This window comes from Macadamia integrifolia, unplaced genomic scaffold, assembly GCF_013358625.1.
Source record: "Macadamia integrifolia cultivar HAES 741 unplaced genomic scaffold, SCU_Mint_v3 scaffold949, whole genome shotgun sequence".
In the NCBI taxonomy this organism is placed as follows: domain Eukaryota; kingdom Viridiplantae; phylum Streptophyta; class Magnoliopsida; order Proteales; family Proteaceae; genus Macadamia; species Macadamia integrifolia.
This window is the reverse complement of record NW_024870593.1, coordinates 181,854-198,818: the sequence shown is the minus strand read 5'-3', so window position 1 is coordinate 198,818 and position 16,965 is coordinate 181,854. Positions and strand designations below refer to the sequence as shown.

Here is a 16,965-nt window from a genome sequence, read left to right as displayed (position 1 = left end):
TAATCTACATAGCATATTCATGATGGCATGACTAGACTAGATACAAGTAAATGAATGCCAAAAAATACCTTGAAACAAGGCCAAATGTCCTCTCCCCACTTACTTGTAGTGTACAAGGATTCCCGTTCGGTACGGGTGAGATCCGGTGCGAGAAGCGTAGGATTTGGTGAACCTAACATGATTGAGCGGGGTTAGTACTTCACCATTTTAGAATCAAAATTAACGAGATCCAATGAAAAAATCATGTTTAGAATGTTAAAAGAAGGTCGTACGTCTGATTTGGGTCCAATTGGACGTAAAAATAACATTCGGGGCCCCACAGGTGGGTTAGACAGGTGGGCTGTCTGGCCCACCGGTTGGCCCACCGGTCTGGACTGGTGGGCAGGTTGGCCCATCGATCTGGCCCATCGATCGTGCCCAAAGGCCCTGCCCTCTCAGGCGGGTGCCCACAGACGGGCCAGATGGCCCACCGGTCTTGGCGGAAAAACTGTTGTTTCTTCCCAACTCCCTCCATTCTTTGGGGATTCAAATGGCGATTTTTCCAACCCATTCTTCACACTTTTAAAGTCTTATAGGATGGTTCTAACCTAGATCTAGGTTAGATTTAAGGGATGGGAAGCCATCTTACCTTCTTTGCTTAAGAACACCTTCAAACCCTCAAAATCACTTCAAACCCACAATGCTTCTCCAACCTTGTCAATACCTCTTCAAATCCTTCAAGATCAACACATAAATCATCTATTAAACCTTAGATTCATCATTTCAAAGGGGATTTACAAGATCTCAAGAAACCCTACTCGAATCAAGGGTTTTACTTGGGTATGGTGAATGTTTAAGGAACCCCACCTTGCTTACCTCTAAATGTAGATCTAGTGTTGAAGATCACTCTTTCGGCGCCGGAATGGGAAGATCAAGCTTCGGCGCCGCTGAAATCCTTCTCTTCTTCCTCTTCCTTCTCTTCCCTTCTTCTTCCCTTTCTTTTCTCTCTCCTCTTTACTATCCTCACCAACGTACGAGTGTCATAAATGAAAAGAAGAGAAAATCATAAATGCTATATATATACTTCCTAAATAACTAAATAGTTCACATGGATGGGTCACTCAGGTGGGTGGGTGCTCACCTGTCCGCCCACCTGAGGGCCAAAACTTGGGATTTTGACAGTTCGGGCCTCGGCGCGAACCCCACCCCTGGCATACGATGTAATATACGTATACACCTTAATATACGGCTACCATACCTGCTTTATCCATACATGGCCTTATGGTAGGTGCATGTACACGGCTTGGGTACTCCCATCTCTTCTGACACTAGCTCGGACTTGTCGGGCCAGCCGGTGTTTAAGGTCACCCTTGCCATCATAGTCCATAAGGAGCCCGCTCTAACTCTCTCCGGTTCGGGTCCTGCATAGTTAAACTGAGTCAACCGTGTAATCAGACCGGGTTTAAGAAGTAGGATATTACACTGTAGGTCATTCAAATGATTCTAAGATTTAGAATCACTAACAATACCTATCTCAAGTAGTTTAACCCTAACTGTAATGTCTTTGTGACTCTCGCTTGTATAGATATTCTCTCTCTCAAATTTTCTTGACGAATCGAAGTTGTCTGATCTAATCAACAAGATTTTTTTCCTGGCAGAGTGGGAGAACTTCACTCCTCCGAGACGAGGCTTTATTCATTCAAAAAGATCTGTTGACGATGAGCTTATTGAAGTGAATACACAGGTAAACTCCTCCACATCTCTTCCTTGAATGATAATTACTATTGTTTATGTTTACTAGGGAACATTTTCATCACAAACATTAAGGAGGAGATCTTAGGGGAGACTTGCAGCAACCGATCTCTCTACCTCCAAGCCCCTTGGCCCCCTTGCACCATGGATTGCAAGAAAAAAAAAAAAAAAGGGGGAGATCTTAGGGGAGACTTGCAGCAACCGAACTCTCTACCTCCAAGCCCCTTGGCCCCTTGCAGCATGGACTACAAGAAAAAAAAAAATAAGGAGGAGATCTTAGGGGAGACTTGAAGCAACCGACTGTGTGTTCCATAGCTCCGACACCTATATATTCACCTCCTTTGCTTTGGTTCCCTGTGCAAACTTATCTCTTTCTACTATTTTTAGTCTCTGGAATCTTCTCCAAGCAAAATGACCAAACACAATGGCGGAATAGTAAAGTGGTGGTAAAGTGATGATAAACTTCACTTTAATTTCCTATCGGTTACCACATTATCATGTGGGTCCCAATTTCACAACAATTCCATTCCCGACTCTCTGCTAAACAAACAGGGCCTAAGAAAAAAAACCTTCCAGAAATTTGAATATTAATTTTCCACTTCACTGACTTTAAAAAAAAAAAAAAAAAATTTAAATTTTCGGACTTTTTTTTTTTTTTTTTTGGGAATATATATAAAGTTCCACTTTCCAAAAGTTACACCCACTATACAGCCAGCCGTTCACGCCCATATGATAGCGATATGAAATAGAATATGCCAATGTTGAATTGAAAAAATAATAATAAGCATAATAATTAGAGCATCTGCTACACAAGGGCGGTGACAACAAGAAAACTTTTTGGAACAAACCTGCTTGATGAGGCTTTATTCATTCAAAAAAATCTGCTTGATGATGAGGTTATTGAAGTGAATGAACAGGTAAACTCCTCCACATCTCTTCCTTGAATGATAATTACCATTGTTTATGTTTACCAGAGAACCTTTTCCTCACAAACATTAACAAAACTCATCTAGACCTGTGCTCTGTTCCGTATTTTTTGCAGGGAGAGAGTATGGACAGAAGCAGCGATGACATAATTGTATCCCTTTTTATAGCAGTCTTGCTTGATAAATTGTCCTCAGAAGCATTAAGAGATTTTGGATCGGTATGGTGTGTGAAAAGTGAGCTACGTGCATTCTCAGATGTTCTTGGTAAGATTCAAGAACTTCTCAAGTTTGCAGAGCAAGCTCAAACAAAGAATATCTTGGTCAAACGCTGCCTCAGGAATCTCAGAGACGTTGCTTACCAAGCTGAGGACATATTGGATGAGTTCATATATGAGGCTCTTAAGGAAAAGGATGAAAGATATGGAGGTAGAAAGGTACATTTCTTTCCCTTTAACTTAAATACTGAAGGAATTTTACGTAAACAAGAAATTGTACCTCTTGTAAATGATGAACTCATAAAGAAACTAGTGGAGATTGAGAAGAAACTTGAAGATCACTATCTCAGAGAGTCAGGGAATTGGAAAGCACAAGGTGTAAATGATAAAATAGATACTAGGCCAAAGAGTGGTTCTCTAGTTGACGAGTCTTTTACTTTCGGGAGGAAGAAAGAGCGAGATGAAATTAAAGCAAAGTTGCTGTCATATCCAGGTGCAAATCAAAAACAGGTTTCTGTTATTGCCATTGTTGGATTGGGGGGTGTAGGCAAGACAACTTTAGCCCAGCTTGTCTATAATGATCCTGATGTAGAGAAACATTTTGAAATAAGAGCTTGGGTTTGTGTGTCTACCGATTATAATGTTGTGAAATTGACCTCTGGAATTCTCGCATCCTTGATTGGGAGAAATCCTGACTTGAGTGACTTAGAACCACTTCAACGTAAGTTGAGAGAGGAATTAAGGGGGAAGCGATTTTTAATCGTCTTAGATGATGTTTGGACTGAAAAGGAAAACGATTGGGAAGCTCTAAAAATTGCATTCATGGAGACAGGGGAAGGAAGTAGAATAATAGTAACTACCCGAAGTCGAAGAGTTTCTTCAATGATGCACCCCATTTATACCCATGATCTACAAATTTTATCTGATGAAGAGTGTTGGTCAATAATGGAAAGGCGCATATCTATGCATTATGGCTCTATTGCTCCCAATCTGAAAGAAGTGGGTAGGAGCATTGCGAAGAAGTGCAAAGGATTGCCCTTGGCAGCAAGTACGCTTTCAGGCCTTTTATGCTCTTCTTCTTCTTCTTCTTCAGATTTAAACCATTGGGAAGAAGTGTTGAATAGTTCCTTGTGGGAGTTATTGGAACAGAGCAATTTGCCCGCTGCTATAAGTGTAAGCTACTATTTTCTTCCCACATATTTGAAGCAGTGTTTTGCTTATTGTTCTTTATTTCCTAAAGATTACAAATTCAATAAGCAACGTCTCATCCAACTGTGGGTAGCAGAAGGATTTATTAGATCGAACACTACAAGAATTGAAGAGAAAGGTAGCAAATATTTTGATGATTTGCTGCATAGATCTTTCTTCCAGCATTACAATGGAGATAATTGTACTGGTCCACTTGTAATATCCCATATTGAGGTGGAGGCAGGCACATTTGTAATGCATGACCTTGTACATGGTGTATGGTAGATTTGAATTTGGGGAATCTTGCCATAGCTCTACTAAAGAGACCCGTTATTTGTCCATTTGTTGTGTAAAACACTTGTTTCAGGACAAAAATCATGGTGACAACAGGTTATCTACGTTGATCATCCTAAATTTGAGTAACTGTTATTTCAATGAGGTTAACTTCATTGAATCCTTTGGAGGACTGAGGTACCTACGTGTCTTAGATTTGTGTGATTCTCGTATTTGTTTGCTTCCCAATGATATTGGCCATTTGAAATGCCTGCAATATATTAACCTCTCTAATGCTATACGCATTAAACAATTACCTGATTCATTGTGTGATCTTCACAATCTACAATCACTGATACTCCGTAATTCCGGAATAATTGAGTTACCTGAAGGCATGAAGTATCTACGCAATCTCCAGCATCTAGACCTTAATGGGTGCCGTTACTTATATTCTATGCCACGAGGAATTGGGAGATTAACTAGTCTCAAGACATTACCATATTTTCTTGTCTCGGAAGAAGATGATGGTTGTGGAATAAGAGAGCTCAAGGAGCTATGGCAGCTTGAGGGAGCGCTTTCAATCGTCTTCAGAGGGAGTGTGATTGATCCTTTGGATGCTCGAGAAGCTCATTTGGTGAATAAACCGAAAGTCGATGAATTGGAGTTGACGTGGCTTGACAGTGGTGATAGAGTTTTTGAGGTTCTTGAAGGCTTACAACCTCACACTGAGCTGAAGAGTTTACAAATCAAGTTCTATGGTGGTTTAACATTTCCAAGATGGTTGATGATAGACTTGCCAAGCTACAAGAATCTAGTCTCTCTCACACTTGACTGCTGCACTTGCCAAGTCCTTCCACCGATGGGGAAGCTGCCGCTATTGGAATCTCTACGCTTAAACGATGTGGAAGCATTGGAGGACTTTTGTAGCTGTGGAGGGGAGGAAACTGAATTCCCCAGCCTCTTAAGGCTATCAATTTCAGTGTGTTTCCAGCTGACGAAACTACCACAGCCATTTCTATCAAGTCCTAGACTAGATGAATTGAGTATCGAGAACTGTCCAAGGCTCAGGATGTTGCCCCATCAAGGAAGCAAACTCACCTCTCTCAAAAATCTCTCTCTTGGGATTGGGACTGAAGGGTTGGTGCACTCACTGGATGAGTCTGATACTTTACCTCCAAATCTTAGTTGCCTTTATATTTATGAATGTAAATTGCTACCTAAGGGTTTAAAAAACCTGTCTTCACTCCAACATCTGAAATTTGGTCGACATTGTAAACCCCAATACAGCCCTGATGAGCTCCCCACAAATGTCATCGTTACTAGAGATTGGGATTGGTGAGGTCAACCCGCCAAAATTGTCTGCCCATACAATTCAGGTAACTTTAACCTACCCTTCCAAATCTTTTGAAGACTAATAATAAAGGTCAATGGAAGTGAAAAATGTTTGCCCATACAATGCAGGCAACTTTACCCTGCACTGTGTGATTGGAGTGCAGATACATCCACAAACATAATAGTGTTTAATTTGGTAAAGCAATATCTTGTAGGTCTCTTGCATGAACATGAGACAGATGCATCCTCCTGCTGCTTTTGGGCTGTCTTTAAAAGCTAGGCCAGGCCTACAATACAATTGGTGTAACCGTTGTGATGGAACAGATTGGAAGTCCATAATAAACGACATAAGTCCTACAGAAACCAATAATTGTTTTGGGATTTATTTCTTTTCTTTTTTTTCTTTTGGTTATTAAAGTACATTGTTCATGGCTGTTTGGTTCTAACCTTTTTTTTTTCTTGCCCCTTTAATCAGGAGGTGGCCTTGCGGTCAAGATTATCATTGCGACTTTGCATTCAATGACACGTAAGACTCTCTCTCTCTCTCTCTCTCTTTCTTTTATCCTACCTTCCATTTAATTTTCTCAGTTATGAGAAATTAATGCTTGGCTGATTGCGATCAAGTAGAGTCAATTTAATTAAATATGTGATAACTAATGGAGAAGAAAAAAAATCAGTCCTCTCCAAGGTCCTGATGGTGTCTCTGTTTTGGGTTATATTCTATTTACAGAAGATATTTTTATCTTCATTAGCCGTCTTAGTCGATATGTTCGAAACTTGCATTCTTTTTTGACTCATTGCCAAAGGTTCAATCTTAAAAAAAGCAAGCTCTTTATGGGGAGGATCACGCCAGAGTGCAGACGATCAATCTCTAATATTCTTGGCATTCCAGTCTGAAACTTTCTAACCAAATACTTGGTTGTGGTAATATTCAAGGGCAGAGTGAAAAAAGATGTTCTCCTTCCAGTGATGGATAGAGTCAACAGTCGTCTATCTGTATGAAAAGGCAAGGTTTTGTCTATGGCAGGTAGAGTTGAACTGGTGGGGTCGGTCACCTTTGGAATGCCCATTCACAATTTTTCAATCTTTTAGTAGCTGTCATCCTTGATCTCTATCATGGAGAAATGGATGAGGAAATTCATATGGAAAGGTGAGATAAATACAACCAAAGTTGTGACAGTTAAATGGGACCAGCTTTGAAAAACCTAAGAATGAAGGAGGTCTGGGTATCAGGAGACAAATGGAGTGAATAAAGCCATGATTAGCAAGGTGGTGTGGAAATTCAAGCATGATTCTTTGGTGTCCTTTGAATTTTTAAAGGCTTGGTTCATTGGGGATCTTCTTTCCAGAGATGCTCAGGGCAGACCGAATTTTAGATTTTATTAGTGCCTTTCCTTTCTTCCCGCTGATGGCAACACCGAAGGTGGGAGGATAGGGAAGGTGTGTGGTTTTGGTGCTTGTTTGCTTTTTCGTTGCTTGTGTTATTTCATCTTTTGATTTTTAATGAAATAATCGTTAGCGAAAAAAATAAAGGCTTGGTTCCGTACAAGCGATGGAAAGATCAAGAAGGTCAATATGTCTTCCTCTATTTTGCATGGTACTTGCAGATTGTGGGGATTTGTTAGTGAAAAGAGCGCTAGATTGTTGGAAATGGCTAATCTATAATTTTTTGGAAGGATAGATGGTGAGGTCCAGAATCCATAGTAGAAGTGACTCGTCTAATTGGATCTCTAGCATACAAATGCAAAAGTTGCAGAATTTATCTTAGATTCGGAGTGGATTTTTCCAGAAGTTCAATCAAGTCTCTTGAATGCTTTACTAAGAACCCATGATCCCATGTTCCGCACCATTATGCTCTGCATCAGATGCTCAAAGGGTATAACCGAAGGTCCTAGGGTTATCCTTGTGAGAGAGAGAGAGAGATAGAGATTGCATCTCACCTCGCCGATGCAAGATCTGAAACTTCAAAGGTTGGGTTTGTCAAGCTTCGGTTTTAGGCTCTATTCACACTTCTCTCTGGTTGTTCCAAGAAAAAAGAGTGGAAAAGGGTTTACAATGACCCTATTGTTATGTTTTGAGTGTAAATTTCATATTATTACCCCTCTTTACTTAAGTGAGTCTTTTGATCCTACACCTTTTGCTCATAATCGATTCTGGGATTAAAAGCAAGCTTTTCTTGTGCCAAAAAAGGTACTCCATAACCTTAAAAGTTTCCGGTTCATTTAAAAAAAACAAGAAACTGAACCGGACTTACCATACAGTTTTTACCTTATTTCTGTTTCAAAAAAATGAAAAAACAACAGATCTATTTTTTATAACGTTACAGTACAGAGCCTAAAAGACCACAAACATTTACCATTCTGATCTCTCATGATCCCTCATGCACCTGGCTTCCTAGTTTCCCCAATGAGCTTTCATCAAAATTGAGCTTTACCCAACCCAGTGGTGGTTTACACCAGAACACCTCCAAAGAAAGCTTTATTCCAACGTTAATAATATTCAGGCCCAATCTTCTGCAGCTTAGAAAATCATACACCGATCCAATTACGTTTCTTGCACCAAGAATGCTCTCCCTTATATCCTTCTTTATCATGTCTACAGCATAACTTGGTTGTTTCTACCGATTATCATGCCAACATGCCGACGGCAGTTCCTCTCTCTCAAAATATGCTTAGCTGATATTATAAGAGAAATTACCCATGCCTCTTTCAATGCAACCACCTTTATTTTCCTCTTCCACCACTTCATGAAAATTTTCAGGGAATTATGAACCTGCCAAGGGATAAAAAATCAATCACATGCATTCTTCCATATCTCCCCTGTATGCACAAATACATGCTCCATATCCTTAATCGAAGATCTGCACAACTCACACCTAGACACCATGTTCACACCTCGTTTCATAATAGCCCAATCTGTATGCAACTTCTCATGCATTAGCCTCCATCCAAAGATAGATAATCGAGGCTGCATCTTCTTACACCAAACTAGGGCCTCCCATGCAGCAGTCGACTTTTTCCTTCAAATCTGCTCCCATGCTGATTTTACAGTGAAATTCCCATCTGGGTTGGGTCTCCACACACACAAATATTCACACTCATACTTGAGAAGAGAAATTTCCTTCACTTTCTCCAAGATTCCCTACATCAAGCTTGACTAGTCATGAGGAAATTGCCATTCAAAATCTCCTATGACTTTGGCAACCATACCATAAAAATTCTCCTCTGGCGGAGAGTCCATCTCCATCATCTCTGCAATAGACTTAGAACCTAATCCTTCCAAAATTTTGTTTTATTACCATTCCCTACTATCCATCTTTCCTACAAAGCCACAAACCTCCACATTCTTCTAATGCCAGGCCAAATAGACAAAGCTTTATATCCCTTCCTAAAGGAACCATCTTATTTAATGAACCTCGACCTCAAGAACTTGTAAGTAGTTGTATCTTCATGTTTAATCTTCCATACCACCTTACAGAGTATAGCTTCATTTACCTCTCTAAGTCTTCGCAAACCTAGCCCCCTCTCTAATTTCGGTTTGCAGCATTGATCGCAACCCATAGTAATAGATCTACCCATGTCCACATCCCCTGTCCAGATAAAGTTTCTCATTCACTTCTCCATGATCTAGAGCAAAGATGAAGGCCACCAATACACTAAGATGCTATGCATAGGCATCCTTGCTACAACAGCCCTACTCAGCTCCACTCACCCTGCCATGGATAATAGTTTTCCTTTCCACCCTTCTAGTCTGGATTTCACTTTATCCATAATTGGAAGAAGCTCATCTTTCTTGACTCTACCTTTAAATATCTCAACACCCAAATATCTAGTTGATAAATGACCCACCGGGATACCCAACTCCAAACCTATTGCCTACTTTCTAACTGCAGAAATGTTCCCCATAAAAAAGCTTGTTTTTATCAAGGTTAATGCATTGACCAGAGAATTCCTCATACTTATTCTAGAAGGATTTTAGATTTCTGACATACCTTATTGAGGCATTGGTGAAGATGAAGATGTCATCTACAAAAAGAATATGGCCAGGTGTTGGGGCACCACGAGGAGCCTATAACGCCCTGATCTTCTTCTCATTCAGCAACCCTTTTAGCCCTCTACACAAAACCTCCTCTGCCATAATAAATAGCAAAGGGGAGATCGGATCTCCTTCTACTTCCTTTTTATTACTTCTTTTTGTTCATATTTCTAGTACTTTTTTTTATCATTTCGGATCCATGTAGCCGACCTCATTTAGTTGGGATAAGGTTATGATTGTTGTTGTTGTTGTTTGGTTGATTGAGATCAAGTAGAGTTAATTATCACATCCATTTAATATGAAATAGAATGTATCATTCACTGGACACCTGCCAATGTTGATTCAAAAGGAAATTTGGAAAAATTAAGTGATAGTGGGCAAAGTTCTTGAAAAACCCTGACTTTGAATACGCTCTAGCTGACATCTAACTACAACCCACCTATGTTTAGAGAAACGAATCTAAGATTAGAAAATGCCTATTCAATGTTGGTAAAAAGAAAACAGGATATATATTTCGAGACGGAAGCAAAAAAAGAAATTTTACACACACCAAGGCCTCGACACGACCTAACCCACGCATAAAATTAAGAACAACCCCCAAACCCCCCTCCCCCCACCTCCCACAAAAAAAAAAAAAAAAAAAAAAAAAAAAAAAAAAAAAGGACAAAGAGAGCCTATTTAATCTTTCTTCCTAAGAAATGTTAATATAAACCTTATTCTACTCTATTCCATAAGAAATGTGAGACTAAATAATTCTCACTATTTTGTTTTACTAAAAGCAACGTCAAGTTACTTAACGGTTTAAACCTTATAGGAGATAAAATCAAGAAAAGCCAAAAACAATATTCTAAAATTTACTTTTTCTTTTGTAAATTCATTTAATACAACAAAGTACAATCAATTTCTCAATATAATGAATATATTGGTCCAACCAAATAGTTCGCCCATCAAATACCAAGCATCAGTTGAGCATTAAATTTTTTTGTATTTTACTGCTCAGTAAAATTCATTATACCCTCCCTCACACCTACACAAGTACCACATTCCCCAATAGGAAACACTTTCCCAAAAAATTAATTAGGATATGGTTGAAAGGAGATAGGAAACTTCCCTCCTGGAAACTTATAATAATGTGGTTCAATGTTGACTCAAAAGGAAAAAAGAAATTTAATAAGGGCAAGTGTTTTCTGGTGCACACCCGATGCAGGATGTGAAGATCATTGCATGCCCCTATGTTTGTGGTAGAGTGATCTCTCATGGGTAGAAAACTTTGTTCCTTTTAATAATTAGGGTATTTGCTAGGAAGGGAATATTCTATATTCCCTTCGAAAAACTTTTAATCATGTGGGTCTGTCTTTTGTTGTCACTTTTGGGTTCACATAAATCAAACATTGATTTGCTTTGAGTAAAGCAAGGGTGGTATCCCACATCGCTAACAATTAAAGGTTTACACAATAATAATAAATTATACTACTTTTGTTCAGTCTGATGCCACAACTAGAAATTTCTTGTACCAAAACTTAGGACATTTTTATTCATTCAAACCACTTGGATTAGTGTTTACAGTAGCAGGGGAAAGAATCTGCATGATGAGGATTTCCATTGCTCCTTTTTTTTTTTTTTGAAAAGATTCCGTTGCTTTAACAAAATGCATTGAATGATAAGGATGTTGGCATGCCCTCAGCTCTCTTTATCTCTCGTTTAAGCAGATGTATTTTGTTGGTGGAATCATGGATTTGCCAGAACTCATCACAGAAACCGGTAAAAAGTCTATTTTTAACCAAGAAGGTTACAAATATACCAACTATATGTACGGAAAAACTATTTCTATTGTGATTGCACAAAAATACATTGGAGCACAATGACCGTCTCGTTCCTATGAAATCAGGTAATAACCCCCTACCTAATGTTTCTGTGTGCTCTTCCATTGACTCCCACGTACACGCAGAGTCACACTCTCTGACTTTTTTTTTGTTAAAGGGTCATTTGTATTAAAAAGAAAAAAAAATAATTAGAAGAAAATCAAAAAAGTAGAAATCTGACTCCACCTAAGGCATTACCTTCAGCAAAGAGAGTTCACTTGCAACAAGACATGGACACAACATCTAGAAAAAAAAAAATCTATGCCTTCGAAAAAGCTGCACTTTCGAAGAAGAGCAAGCTTGTCAAAGACAACAAACATTGATCATTTCTTTAAAAATGTAGTCCTACATACATGTTTGTCGGTCCTTTTTCTTTATAGAAATTGTGCTTGGGCTGTGTGGGTAGCATTTTGCTTTTAGGAAAGCATGCTAACAATGAAAACTGAGAAAAAAGCTAGAACTAGAACAGTTGTAACTCACAATTGTTTCCATACAATGGATTTCACTAATTTAGCAAATGCATTAAGTGGCATAAGGTATGCTTTTGTAGTGCTTGCACTTTTCTCAATATTAAAACCATAAATGATTTTAATTGCATGAAACAAAAATATAAATATAAGAGAAAGTTTTCCTGCACTCATAGAAAACAGTTCAACCACCATTTTAGGTTCACAAATTCCTATAGAGTTTAGTATCTTCCCAAGATACCCTTCAAATACCCCATGCGCATCTCAAGGCTTTTGTAAATAGAATTGGGCATAGGAAAATTTGATCATATGTTTTTTGGCCTTTGCCAGCTTTATCCTTCTTGGATAACGTGTGGACTTTGAAAAAATACCAATATTCTATCAAAAAGAAAAACAACAATAAAGTGAATTTGACATTTTTTTTTTTTTTTTATGAAATTTTTGGCACATTTCATGTTAGTCTTCACTTTATGGGTTCACATAAATCAAACATTGATTTGCTTTACATAAAACAAGGGTGGTGATCCACCCACTGTAAAAGATTTAAAAAAAAAAAATGATTGTCTTTGAGTAAAGCGTGGGTCCTACCAAAAAAAAAGTAAAGCATGGGTGCATTTATTCATGGTGAGGTTATTGAAGTGAATGCTTAGGTAACTGCTTGAGAGAGAATTACTGTTCTTTGTACTTAGCAGAGAAGCTTTTCATCACAGACATTTCCAAACTCATATCTGTGCTCTGTTCCATTTCTTGCAGGTAGCAGTTATTCTTGGTGTTCCGTTTAACATTTTCAGAGATCCATTGATTTCGAGATTAAGCATAAGTTTTTAGGAGGGAATTTTCCACACTCCTTCCTAGCAGATTCATAGGTAAACTCCACGACATCTCTTTCTTGAATGATAATTAATGTTGTTGTATTTAATAGAAAACCATTTCATTACAAACATTTACAAACTCATATCTATGCTCTGTTCCGTTTCTTTCAGGGAGCAGTTATGGAAGGAAGTAGGGATCACATAATTGTATCCCTTCTTGTATCAGCTTTGCCTGACAAATTATCCTCATCAGAAGCGTTAAGGGAATTTGGATCACAATGGTCTGTGCAACCTGCTTTACAGGAACTCTCTCAAAGATGTTGCTTACCGAGCTCAGGATATATTGGATGAGTTCATCCATGAAGCTAATAAAGCTCACAAGGAAAAAGATCTTGGTGGAAAGGTACGTTTCGTGCATTTCCCCTCTAATTTGAAAGAAAATGGGGGGGTTTTACATAGACAAGATATTGAACCTCTTATAAATGATGAACTCATAAAGAAACTAGTGGAGATTGAGAAGGAACTTAAAGATCACTATCTCAAAGACTCGGGAAATTGGAAATCACAAGTGTAAATGATGAAAAAGATACCAGGCCAAAGAGTGGTTCTCTAGTTGATGAGTCTATTACTTTGGGGAGAAAGAAAGAGCAATATGAAATTAAAAAAAGGTTGTTCTCATATCCAGATGATGAAAATCAAAAACAAGTTTCTGTAGTTGCCATTGTTGGATTGGGGGGTGTAGGCAAGACGACTCTAGCCTAGCTTGTCTATAATGATCCTGATGTAGAGAAACATTTTGAAAGAAGAGCTTGGGTTTATGTCTCTACTGATTTTAATGTCGTGAGATTGATCTCTGCAATTTTAGAGTCATTGAATTGGAGAAATCCTAACTTGAGCAGCATAGAACCACTTCAATGTGAGTTGAGAGAAGAACTAATGGGGAAGCGAGTTTTAATCATCTTAGATGATGTTTGGATTGAGAAGGAAAATGATTGGAAAGCTTTGAGGGTTGCATTCATAGCGGCAGGGGAAGGAAGTAGAATAATAGTAACAACTCGAAGTAGAGGTTATCCACATTTGTTGTACAAAACACATGTTATTATGAACGGATTGAACCTATTGGATTCTCATTTGGAGCATTGAGATACCTACGTGTCTTAGATTTGAATGGTTCTGATATTTGTATGCTTCCCAATGATATTAACCTCTCTTTTGCTCGAGGCATTGAACGATTACCTGATTCATTGTGTGATCTGAAAGAAAATAAATGCGGAACGATTCATGAAGATCGATAAGCATGCACGACAAACATTACAAAATATAACAAGTTTTAAGCATACCTAAATCCATGGCTGAAGAATAAGAACTCCTCTATGTCTTCTTGTATGCTCCTCGTACAACACGATCAATATTGGTCTGGTTTACCATCTTTTCCTTTTGCTTTTTATTGTTAGCCTCACTTAATGGGTCAGTGATAATTATATATAGGGGTGAGGGTAGGGACCAACCCTGCAATAAAATTAGGGTTTCCTCCCCATTAAGGAAACAATACCTTAGGTCCACACATAGTAATAAATATTTCATACCATTAAGGTGTGTTAGTAGAATCCAATATCTCCATAGAGATCACTTACCAATAATATTGGATTCTTTCTGCTTACTCCATCTTTAGTCAACACCACTAAACCGGTTTTAGAAACAAATCTTTGACTATGCTAGCCCACCTAATAGAAAATCTTACATGATCATCACAATCTACAATCACTGATACTCCGTCATTCCGGAATATGTGAGTTACCTTAGAGGCATCAAGTATCTATGCAATCTCCAAAATCTAGACCTTCTGGGCTGTGCCATACTTTCCTTGCCGCAAGGAATTGGGAAACTAACTAATCTCAAGACATTGCCGTACTTTCCTGTCTTCAAAAGATGATGATCGTTGTGGAATAAGAGAGCTGAAGGAGCTATCACAGCTTGAGGGCGCGCTTTGGTTGATGATAGAGTTGGCAAGCTACAACAAGCTAGTCTCTCTGAGACTCCAACGCTGCACGGAATGCCAAGTCTAGCAGCTCTGGAGGAGAGGGAACTGAATTCCCTAGCCTCTTAAGCCTAAGCATTTTCTGGTGTCCCGAACTAAGGATACTACCACAGCAACTTCTGTCAAGTCCGAGACTATGTGAATTGCGTTTCAGTGGCTGTCCAATGCTCAGGATGTTGCCTCATGCAGGAGGATTAAGCAGATTCACCTCACTCAGAAATCTTGATCTTGGGTATGAGAGGGAAGAGTTGTTGCAGTTTCTGGATGAGACTGAGAGTCAAGGGGTTGAAAAACCTGTCTTCACTCCAATATCTGGATTTTGGTAAATTTTGTAAAGCCCAATACAGCCCCTAGGAGATCCCCACAAATGTTATCGTTACTAAAAATTGCTATTGGTGATGCCAACTCGGCCGAAATGTCAGCCCATATATACAATGCAGGTAACCTACCCTACCCTTCTATTTTGAAGAGTAATCAATAGAAGTGAAAAATGTTTGCATATACCAAAAATTCAGCTCCAAACATAATAGTTTTTTGTTATATGAATGGTTTCCGCAATCTTGATTGTAGACCACTTGGTCTATTCAATCATTGCCCCCAGTGAAAATGGCAGGATTAGACATTGGAGTTTAACAAGTCTATTCGGCAAAGTCATCATGTGTTCATGGCTGTTTGGTACTAACCTGGTTTTTTCTTTTTTTTCTTTTTTTATTCAGCTGGCCTTACGATCAAGATTATCTTTTAGATTTTGCATCCAACGACACGTAAGACTCTCTCTCTCTCTCTCATGTTCTGGCCCTTGAACTTTAAAGTGATGTTGGTACCTTTTTTTACCAAAAAAAGGAAAAAAGATGTTGGTAATTTCTTGTTTCCAAACTCTGAAGGCTGAATGGAAAATGCATTCAGTTGTTGAAAACATTTATTTGGTTTTTATCTCAATTTTTAAGGTCTCTTATGTTTGTAACTATTTAGTGGTGGATTCTATCAAAAAAACCATTTAGTGGTGGAGCTTTGTCACAGATTTTCTTGATTTACCTTGGATTTAGGTTGTTTTATTTATTTATTTTTATAAATACAAATTTTATTGCTAAGGCAATCATAAAATTCTGAGTAAGTGCAAGTAAGCACACAGGATACATACTACAAGAAAACAGGGTTTTTCCGCCGCGGAAGGTAAAAAAGTCTCTATAGTCCTTATTGGTTGTTTCTTTCTATTGTCAGAAATCCACTACCAAATGTGCTACAACTTTTAATATGTAGTATTACTAAAAATAAATAAATAAATAAAAACTTTTAATATATAGTGATAGTAGATGTTTATACAGCTTTTAATAGCAACAGTAGTTTCAACAACCCTAAAGAGAACACTTTCAATGGTGGTAAAAACCACAAAATGTACTTATTTCATTAGTAAACTTAGAAAGTAAGAACATTTTGAGGTACTCTATTTACCATTAGTAAATATAATTAGAACCTCGCACTTGCGGGAGCCTCCTGCACTAGGTACATCGTTTTTCTTTTAAGAAAAAACTCCCACCGCTGGCCTCCCTTGCCCGCACCCCCACTCCGTCTCCCATCACTAGCTCCGACCTCCACCCTCCCCACCCCCTTTCTACAACTCCTCTCCCTTCCCCTTGCTATAGCTCTCCTATTAAATGGCCCACCACCTCCCTCACCCCTAGTCTTGTACCCCTCCATCTCCCTTTCCCTTTTGCATCAACTCTCCCCACCCCCTTAGACCCTCCCCACCCTTTGCCCTCTCTCCATATTCCCAACCCTGCCTCATTCTTCTTGACCTCACCCTCACCTCCTTCTTCTATTACCCCAACCTATTTTTTTCGATAAAGATTCAAAAAATTTAATAAAAAGAATCAAGCCATTACACAAAAACCCAGCCAAGCATTCTCCACCTTCGGCATTACCATCAGCCTCAAAAATTGAAACTAAATAGCTAACCCTGACAAATTTATATCCACCTCTTGGAGGTCATTTTCTACAACTCCTCTCCCTTCCCCTTGCTATAGCTCTCCTATTAAATGTCTCACCACCTCCCTCACCCCTGGTCTTGCACCCCTCCATCTCCCTT

The 16,965-nt window shown here is 38.7% G+C and overlaps 1 protein-coding gene across 3 annotated transcripts; it reads left to right on the top strand.

Annotated features, from left to right (window-relative positions):
- The first annotated feature begins 2,517 nt into the window (after positions 1-2,517).
- Positions 2,518-15,898, top strand: LOC122070582 (disease resistance protein RGA2-like). Of its 3 annotated transcripts, XM_042634776.1 has the most exons (8): positions 2,518-2,648; positions 2,774-5,470; positions 5,621-5,709; positions 6,141-6,191; positions 11,410-11,588; positions 12,783-12,895; positions 13,013-13,244; positions 15,596-15,898. In XM_042634776.1, the coding sequence occupies exon 2, from the start codon at positions 2,783-2,785 to the stop codon at positions 4,343-4,345; it is 1,563 nt and encodes a 520-aa protein (XP_042490710.1). In that variant the 5' UTR covers positions 2,518-2,648; positions 2,774-2,782; the 3' UTR covers positions 4,346-5,470; positions 5,621-5,709; positions 6,141-6,191; positions 11,410-11,588; positions 12,783-12,895; positions 13,013-13,244; positions 15,596-15,898. The 3 variants fall into 3 exon arrangements, with proteins under 3 accessions (XP_042490710.1, XP_042490708.1, XP_042490709.1); XM_042634774.1 differs by having other exon boundaries at positions 2,774-5,709; XM_042634775.1 differs by lacking the exon at positions 11,410-11,588 and having other exon boundaries at positions 2,774-5,709.
- Positions 15,899-16,965: the final 1,067 nt, after the last annotated feature.